General features: G+C 39.7%; 2 protein-coding genes across 2 annotated transcripts; one reads left to right on the top strand and one right to left on the bottom strand.

Moving 5' to 3' along the window:
• The first annotated feature begins 1400 nt into the window (after positions 1-1400).
• LOC112198891 (putative nuclease HARBI1) lies at positions 1401-2738 on the top strand. The gene has a single exon (XM_040518660.1). It carries the CDS (start codon positions 1401-1403, stop codon positions 2736-2738), a length of 1338 nt encoding a protein of 445 aa, XP_040374594.1.
• Positions 2739-2917: 179 nt separating this feature from the next.
• Positions 2918-4578, bottom strand: LOC112196279 (protein CHUP1, chloroplastic-like). Its single transcript, XM_024336592.2, has 2 exons — positions 4210-4578; positions 2918-3895 (listed from the first exon to the last, which is right to left on the bottom strand). Exons 1-2 carry the CDS (start codon positions 4531-4533, stop codon positions 2975-2977), a joined length of 1245 nt encoding a protein of 414 aa, XP_024192360.2. The 5' UTR covers positions 4534-4578; the 3' UTR covers positions 2918-2974.
• Between the last annotated feature and the right edge of the window lie 5531 nt (positions 4579-10109).

Here is a 10109-nt window from a genome sequence, read left to right as displayed (position 1 = left end):
CTTTGATTCGTAATACTATAGGACCCTCACGCTTTTGTTCAATAATTGCTACAAAAAGAGGCATTAATTATCTTCCACATTGTTTTATAACGTTTTTTAACAAAAATGTTGCTAGTTAATTAAGGGGCATTTATCATTACAACACTAATCATTAGAATTGTACTTCATTGTTCATTAGATTAAGTGTACAGTAAAGCAAACGGCAATTTTACACTTTAATTCGACAAATTGGTGTTGGTTTTTCATTTATGTATAGGCTATTCCTATAACAAAATTTTAGCTCTTAGGCTTTAGGTCAAGTGTTAAAGTTAAAAAGTCTTGAGTGGAAGATCTAATCAAGACCTCATCTAATCTTGTAATACATCAACCGGTAAAATCATGCATTGCATAACATAATATCCAGAGGCGGAGCCATTAAGGGACCAGGTGGATCCCTAGCCCCACCTCAAATTTTATTTTTTTAAAAAGAAAAGGTATTTAGCGTAAATCTATTGCCTAAATAGAAAATACAAAATCACCATCAATTATCATTAATTGACTGTAATATGTTCAAAGGTAATTACCACTAAGAGCAAGTTCACCCGTTGGGTCACCAGGTCACGGTCACCAGGTCACCAGGGCACCAGGGCAGGAAACTATTCACTGCCACTGGATCTTTGCTTCCACCCATTGGGTCAGGGTCACCAGTCAGTTACTGTTCAACGAATATTTTATAATTTTTTTTTTGGAAAATGAGAAATGTATGATGTAAATAAATAGTATTGATAAATAATTTGAAAATGCAACCAAAGAAAATTTTATTGGTAGACAAATTATATGTCCACCGACACTCTTTTTTTTTTTTTTTTTTTTTTTTTTTACTCCACCGACAGTTTTATCATATATACACTACCGACAAAGTTTTTGAAAAGTGTGAAAATATTTAAAACTCCACCGACACTTTTATCATGTACACCACCGACAAAGTTTTTGAAAAGTGTGAAAATATTTAAAACTCCACCGACACTTTTATCATGTATACCACCGACAAAGTTTTTGAAAAGTGTGAAAAAAATTTTAACTCCACCGACACTTTTATCACATGCACACCACCGACAAGTTTTTTGAAAAGTGTGAACAAAGTTTAAAATCCACCGACACTTTTATCACATGCACACCACCGACAAGTTTTTTGAAAAGTGTGAACAAATTTTAAATTCCACCGACACTTTTATCACATGCACACCACCGACAAGTTTTTTGAAATGAGTGAGTGATAACTCACCGACACTTTTATGTGTGGAAAATTTCAATAAATAGACATGATGTTTTCACTACATACACACACCATCCGAGCTTAACAAAACTTCACCCTTTTCATATCTCTAGCATTACATATTTCCTAAATTCCCCTCGTTGCAATGAACAATTTGTGGGATCAAATTCGACGGTCTCAGGATGAGGATGATGAAGAGATGATGGCCACCAATGCCATTGTCATGGCTGCAGTCGCTCAAGAATCTGGAAACCAACACCGAGGGCGCGGTTCTCATCCGGGTCGTGCACCAAATGAGGAACGATTTAGAGAAGAGAGGGGCAAAGGTATGTTGGCCGACTACTTTGTCGACCGGCCAGTGTTCAAAGATGCGGAGTTCCGAACACGTTACAGGATGAGTCTCAATCTCTTCCATCGTATATCTACTGACCTTTGCCAGTATGATCGTTACTTTGTTCAAAGGTCAGATGCTACTGGCAAAGTCGGACTGCTCCCGGAGCAGAAGATGACAGCTGCCTTGCGAATGCTTGCGTACGGTGCAGGGGCAGATCAATGTGCTGAGTATTGTAGGATGGCGAAATCCACCTCCGTTGCAGCCCTTCAGCACTTCACACGAGGAATTGTTAATCTTTACTCAACACAATACCTCCGCGCTCCAACTGCAGCCGACCTCAGACGACTTCTTACCAAAGCTGAGAGGAGAGGTTTTCCAGGAATGATTGGGAGCATCGACTGTATGCATTGGCAATGGAAGAATTGTCCGACAGGTTGGGCTGGAGAATATAGTGGTAGGAAACAGATCCCCACTATCATCCTGGAAGCAGTCGCATCTTACGACACCTGGATTTGGCACGCATTCTTTGGAGTGCCTGGGGCATGCAACGACCTGAACGTCTTGGCAAAGTCTCCATTGTTTGATGACCTTACCGCCGGTAGAGCACCTCTTGTCCAATTCCAAGTTAACAACAGAGCTCACAATCTAGGGTACTATCTCGCCGACGGTATTTATCCTCGATGGGCGACTTTCTTGAAAACTGTTCGAAATCCTACACGCCCCAAGGAAATCGAGTTTGCAAAGGCTCAAGAGGGGTATAGGAAGGATGTAGAAAGATGTTTTGGTATATTACAGTCACGATTTAGTATTATTCGAGGAGCTGCTCGTGGGTGGCATAAAGAGGACCTTCGATACATTATGTTGACGTGTATTATATTACACAACATGATTGTCGAAAATCAACGACCTGAAGATAGCGATGATGAGTTGGAGTCCGATGATGAGGAGGATAATAATATGAGGCCCAGGATTGCTGAGGTATGGGAGGGACCAACCGGTAGAGACTTTGATCCTGTTGGTAGAGATGCTCATAATATGAACGGATTCATGGACCGCTACCAACAAATTAGATCTGAGCAGTGTCACTCCAACCTTCAGGAAGACCTCATTCAACACTTTTGGGAATTTCAAGGCAATAGGCGTATCTAGATCTGCTATTTGTGTGTGTTTTCTATTAGTTTTTATGTTTTTAATTATGTTTGTGTGGTTTCTACTTTAGTTTTAATGTTTTTAATTATGTTTGTGTGGTTTCATTTAGCTTTTCATTTGTAAGGGTATTATTCCAATAAATTATAATTTCATCAATCTAATATTACATAAGTCAAAAACCAAGCATTGGAATCATAACAATACAATTATTTAAAATATATAACTCCCTAATTTTCCTAATCCTCATCTTCATTAGGAATCCAATTTGTGTTTGTGGGGTCATCCATATGGTTGGGGTTGGTGGATTCACCCGAAGAGAAAGGTGGGGAAGGGACACCACCGGTGAATGGTGGTTGTGGGAAGCCACCGGGGAAAGGAGATTGTGGATAATACCCACCGGGGAATGGTGGTTGTGGATAGCCACCGGGGAAAGGAGGTTGTGGATAGCCACCAGGGAAAGGAGGTTGTGGATAGCCACCGGAGAAAGGAGATTGTGGATAATACCCACCGGCGAATGGTGGTTGTGGGATGTTAGATCCACGGGTTGCATCTTCAGCTTCTTTCTCTGCAATTTTTTTTTGTTTTCTTTGCCAGTAATTCTTTTTGGTTGGCGTCATCTTACTTGTGTCCATCTCCATAATACGCTCTTCCCTCTCTTGAATTTTGAATGCCTCGTTTCGCATATCCATTTGCAAGCGTATATAATCTCGTTGTTGTTGGTCACGGAGATGTCGAGCATATTCCTCATCACGTTTCTCCTTGGCAGACATCATTGATGTTTGGTTGGTTGCTATAGTCTCCACAGCGGCTGTCAGAGGACTGGAATCATTAGATGCTTTCTTTCCTTTCCGAAGAGCTTCTTTGGCAGCCTTCTTTCCTTGAGGCCTCACCGAAGGATTTGGAGTTGCATCGGCGTTTACCTCATCTGCATCTATGTCCAACTGGACATGAGAATCAGGAGCGGATTGTTGTGTGTGCATCCGTTCAGTTCCTCCCCTGGAGGTTCCTCCAGCCGAAGAGGAATGGTTTGGAATGTCTTCAAATTGTTGAAACCCCTTAACAATCTCGTAACATTCTAAATTAATGAAATCACCTTTTTTTTGTTTTCCTTTAGATTTGGTCATCGCAGCTCTCCACAAATCTTGTGCTTGACGTAGCTATTGAATTTAAACAAAAAAGTATAATTCTATTAGTATAAATATAAACGAGGTACAATGTATCAACTATTTAAGTATAAGGTGAGTATAATGTATAATTTAAATAAAATGAAGTCTAAAGTATGATTATGAAGTACTAATTTGAAGTATAATTATCAACTAAATTTTTATATATGAACTAATAATTTAAAGTATAATTATCAACAAAATATTTCAACTAATAATTTAAAGTAAGATGTATCAACTAATTAAATTTTAATATACACTAAAAGAATAATAAAAATTAATATTTGTGTTACACTACAAATTCATACCTCATCAATCATATTCGCACCACTCTTGTACCAAAGTTTCGCTTGCCTTAACGCACAATGCCAAGCATAGAGTTCAACTTTCAAGGTTTTCCACCTCCCTTGAAAAGCTTGCAATGATCGGACATATCCATCCCAATGTTCGGCATAGTGTTGGCGTACCTCTAACCATAGATCATCTTTTCTTCGTTCCGTACCCTTTGCCGGATCTTTGCTAACATCCCTCCAAGACTTGCACAATTGAATGTCTTCATTAGTCTGCCAACGTGTCCCGTCAATACTTGGATCTCCTACGGGTTGGACAATCGTATTGCCTCGTACACTCATATTGGAATAAAAAAATTGTAGAGTATGAAAGCTTTGAGGAGAAGGAACAAAAAAAATATTGAGGAAGAAAGATGATTTTTTTGGTGTGAGAAGTAAAATAGGAGGTAAGGTATTTATAGAAAATTTTGGTTATATTTTTTTTTGTTACCGTTGAAATCTAACGGTATTTTTTTTTTTTTTTTTTAACCTCTGCAAATCGATTTTCATGTTGGCCGTCAGATGCATTTCAGTTTCATAAGCAACGGTCCAGATCTGTGGACCGTTGCATTCAAATCTGCAAAGTAGCCCAACGGCTACACGCCACGTCGCCGCATCACGCCAGAAGACGACAAAAAAACGGCTGCTACGCGCCTGCAGACGTTGTCCCCGCTAGACGACAAGAAACTGCGCTTCACTTCCCCCCCGCGGCGCGTCTCCCCGAGCGTCAGTTTTTTGGGCCACGCTGGCATCCTGGGTCACGGGCTCGGTCACCCTCCTACCCGAGTTCATGACCTGGGCCTCCCACTGTAGTTTTGCCCCAAGCCCGGTGGAAAGGTGAATAGTGAGCTGGGTCAAGTTTTTTGCTACTTTTGACGTGGTGCCCGGGCAATAGGATGCCCGGTGAACTTGCCCTAAATTATTACCTTCAAAGACCATTCTTACATTAATGTTTTTCTCTATCCATTAAAGCTTTTTGTTCTTCTAATTTCTCGCTGCTGTATATTAATGTAAGTGATCTTTATTTTTTGAAAAATAATTTATTGAAATTTTTAATGATTATAATTATTTAAATTGACATTTCGAATAACCTTTGGGAGTAGACATAAGCCACAAACGGCTTGAAGCTAAAGCTAAGATAGAACAAACCAGAAGATGTACAATACCAATAAGTTGTTCATATACAATAAAACACTGTTCTGAAACTTTTTTTTTTTTTTTTTGAAATGGGCTCTGAAACACTTTTAAAGAAACTAACAAAAACTAAAGGTAACTTTCCAACCTTTTCAAGATAATTACCAACAATAGAATCATTGTCACAACCAAGGTTTTAAATATCGGTATCTTCATATGTATTGGTACTTTGAAAAAGGGAGATATAGGAAATATCGGGCCCATTTCAATTATTAGAAATTTAGAACTACATATAAATACATATGAATATCAACTTCATCTACATCCAAAAAGAGACTTTAGGTGGTTGAAAAGCCGCTCGTTGGTCTACGAAAATGCAATAATCAGACTAAAACATATGACCCATATAGTACGAATTGTAGTGATGAACATGATAGTTATAAATCTCTTTAGAGCTGCCGATTGTTTCCCCCTATAAGGGGAGAATAAGGATGAACCCAACTGGATGACTGATTATATACTTCTCCATATTGATTATATCCATAAGCATCATAACCAAATTGATTGTTGCCTTCATGAGATTCATTTGAGATCCCACTGCGCTCTGTGCCTAAACTGATAGAGTCAAAACTTAAGACAATTGAAGAAACATCAGATGGGGTACTTTGATCATCAGTTGCACCTCTAGTCCTCCTCCCATATCGGGTCTTCTCTTGAGCACCATGACCACCTGTTCTCACTCCGTGGTCTTTATCTTGGGTGGTATGATCAAAATTACCTTCACAGGTAAATTGGAATCCTCCATCCACAGAAGATTGTCCATATTCATATCATTCACCTCCACCACCTATTCCGCTTGCACCCCCTCCACCATCATCAGAACTATCTGGAGTTGCTGTACCACCCCACGCATCATCACTATCTGAATTATCTTCTGGGTTTTTAACAACTTCTTCAGATAAGACTCTCTCTACGTTGATTCCAGCATTAGTTGCAGTTTCTACAACTTGTGGAAGATGTCTTCCAGCTTCATCATCGAGGTGTGCATGCATAATATAATCATGAAGTGGATCAATGCCATTATCAAGCGGTTCGCTTGCAACATGAAGTAGATCTATATAGTTGTTTTCATTGACCACATTATTCTTTGCCTGTTTATCTCGCAGCTGCAGCTTCATGTTGTAGTAGCAGTATACAAGCTTTTCCATGTTATTCAGCTATTCCATTTGATAGTTGCATGTTATTCACCTATTCCATTTGATAGTTACTTTAGCATTTGAACTTTCAACTTCTTTATACTATTCAACTACAGACTATCAAGGTTCTAAAAAACGCTAGGCGCTAGTCGGGCGGAGCTCTGAAGCCTAGCGCCCAGGGGCCTAGGCGGGGACTAGGTGGTTTTTTTATTTTTAATTTTAATTTTATTTTTATAACATATAATATCATTGACAACTATTTCTATATATAAATATAACTAAAAAATGCTTCTATGTAGAACAATGAACAATCACATTTTAACAATTAAGTAATTAACATCAGTAAGAAGTTAAAAACTAATTACTGAGAACCAATTAACTAAGTAAGCAAAGTCAAATAGATAAATAGTTCAATACAATTATTCAATTAATAGATGTAGTTCGTGTCAAAACCAAATTGAGGCAATTGCTGCAACACCTGTCAAAACCAAATTGAAAAGCAGAGACTTTGCTGCAACTCAGCAAATTGAAGAAAAAAGAGGCTCAAAGGAACTCTGAACCCGAATTTCTTCTCTTTCTTCTTTCTTTTCCTTGTTTTTCCATCTTCTTTTTCTTCTTCTCCAGATCTGCAACATTTTCATACCTAGTTTGTTGTTGAGCATAGTGGATCGGCTCTCTTCCTCTCTCTCTCTCTCTCTCTCTCTCTCTCTCTCTCTCTCTCTCTCTCTCTCTCTCTCTCTCTCTCTCTCTCTCTCTCTCTCTCTCTCTCTCTCTCTCTCTCTCTCTCTCTCTCTCTCTCTCTCTCTCTATTATCTTCGAACCCAAGTCCGATCCCCAATCTAAGAAAAAGATAGTTTGATATCAGATCTTTACTTGATCCCTTATCTCGATATTATGCTCAAATCGTTTAGGATCTTGAATTGTTTTTAATCTTATTGGTTCCTGTTGTTTGTTGTGGAATAGATGTGTAGCAAATTGAAGCAGAAAGAGGCTTTGCTGCAAAAAGAACCCGAATTTCAGATCTCAAACAGTGAAAGTGTGAAACAGATCGAAGTTTTGAAACAAATCAAATTTCAGATTGGGACACTTACCAAGTTTGAAAGTACATGGAGATGTTGAGCAGAGATTGGGAGGACCGAGGGAGCGAGAGAGTGAGACTTTGAGAGAGGGAGACAGAGAGACCATACCACTGCCGTCGCCCATCTGTGTTGAGGAGGATTGCCACCGTACCGTTGGAATGCTGCCGTCGATGAGGAGCCCAGAAGGTCGTCTTGATATTCAACAACGATGAAGGAAAAAAAACAAAAAAAAGACTTCAGCGGTTAGCGCCCAGCCACAGTCGGGAAACGCCTAGCCCGATTACCCTCCTCCTAGAGCGCCTAGGCGGACGCCCAGCAGCCCGGCACCTAAGGCAAACAATTCGGTCGAAATCGGAACGTCTCCTCCATGCCTAGCGCCTAAGCGCCGCCTAGGCGGCCGACTAGCCCGACTTTTAGAACCCTGCAGACTATACACTCACAGACTACACAGTAGCTTCATTATTCCTCACTTTTTCAAGATGCATAGCCAAAATTTAATACTCCGTACTCTGCACTCTCTTCTCATCATGTCATCCATATATGGTTCCTTGACTTCCTTCTACAATGTCATTTGGCCTCATTTGAATAATTGAACCTTTATGGCTTTATCTTCTTTCTATTATTCAACTACAGAGTTACAGATATAGTCACAGACTACACAGTACCAAATCTCTCCTCACACAGATTTGCATTTAGACTTTTAGAGAATTACTTCTCACCCAAAATAGCCTTGAGGGTATTTCTCCTCATCTAGATTCGCCTTGAGGGGATTTTTTTCCTCACTTAGATTCTCCTTGAGGGGATTTTCTACTCACCTAGATTCACCTTGAGGGGATTTCTCTTCACTTAGATTTGCCTTTAGGAGATCTCTCTTCACACAGATTTTCATTTAGAGAATTACTGAGTTTTTTTTTTTACCTCAAATTTTACAGATATTTCTTCACTTTATCGGGGATATATCTCAAATATCTAATATTTGTCGGAGAAATTTCGCAGAAACGGTAAAAGATATATTTACCCCCTAGATATATCGGTCCGTCGAAAAAAGGAGATATAGAAGGAGATATAGGAAATATCGCAGATATTTAAAACCTTGGTCACAACCTTGAGATTTGGAGACCAAACCATCATAACCTGCAATTCAGGTATGTAAGGGATCGGCAGACCAATTAAAACTAAACTTGTCCTAGCATAAAGAACATTGCTCATCAAAACGAGCAATTGTGGTACTTACAACGTGTTTATACTGAGATCTTTTATAGAATGTAGCAATGAGCAATGTACGTGCATGGAAGCACAGCACACCCGAAATAATAAGAATAACACAATTGAGAAAAAAAAAAATACCCAAAAGACCTCTGGGTCCCAAATCCAGACCCATGGAATTGGGTCCAACAAATGGTGAAGTGGGCCCATCAGCAGACCAAGGTCGGATTAGCCAAACCCAGACTCAAGCGCGGATGACCCGCCACCATCCCTGGCTACCTCTGGATCAAAGGCCGCCGCCATCAGGATCTGCAGCAAACCAAAGCCCGACAGATCGAGCCCAACCCACCACAACACCAGCCTCCCCATCGACTGAACCTGGCCTGGATCCCATGTACACCAAACTCCACAGTGGGAACCACAGACGCCCATCCCACAAAAACAGTTGCCGTCGTCGGAACCCATCCACGTTGGAAGGTGCATGGCTTGAATCTGCTTCAAGAGATCGAGACCGACCCCGCAGTGCCGCTAGAAATTCTGCATTTCATTGATGAAATTCCACTCACTAATTATAAGATTGCTGTATAATTACTGTATAAGGGAAATGACAGGTCTTAAGCGTAGAGCACAAAGACCAGGGTTTATGGGGAATGTTATTTAGACAAGAACATATATGGTATACCTAAATACCTAATTATAATTAACTACAGACAAGTAAATCATAGTTGGGGTTGCAGACATCTTATCAAAGAGGTATATCATCCTAAACCTTAAATATGGTTCAGCAAACCCAAAACCCTAAGCATTTTTTCTATTAATATCAAACTTTATAGTGTGTTTATAGCCTCTAGCTAGTGAATAAGGGGTGCTGATTTTATCATCTGTAATCACTAATCGATCAGAAGTTGAGGTGGTGAAGACAATTCCTCTGGCACTAGCAGTTTTCTGAGAACTCAATCTCGTTAAATGAGAGAGACGGGGAATTTCTGACGATAATTCGCTGGTGAGGGACGTGGAGGCTGATTGTTTTACTTGAGTGCACAAGTTGTGAATGGATGAATATACCCTTGGCAAAAATAGAGAATCTTACACATGTAGGACCTCCCTATTGCCACATCAGCAGAATCTGGGTAATTTAACGATATTAAGGCTTGAGGTACCAACTTGCTAACCAAGTTAAACCGGAGATATGAAAATGACAAAATTTGATACCTTGGTATGAAAATAAATGAATGTATAATTTGGGACGTCTTTTATAATTAAT

This window comes from Rosa chinensis, chromosome 4, assembly GCF_002994745.2.
Source record: "Rosa chinensis cultivar Old Blush chromosome 4, RchiOBHm-V2, whole genome shotgun sequence".
NCBI lineage: Eukaryota > Viridiplantae > Streptophyta > Magnoliopsida > Rosales > Rosaceae > Rosa > Rosa chinensis.
Note: the sequence above shows the minus strand (reverse complement) of the source record. Positions and strands in the feature narration are given on the sequence as shown.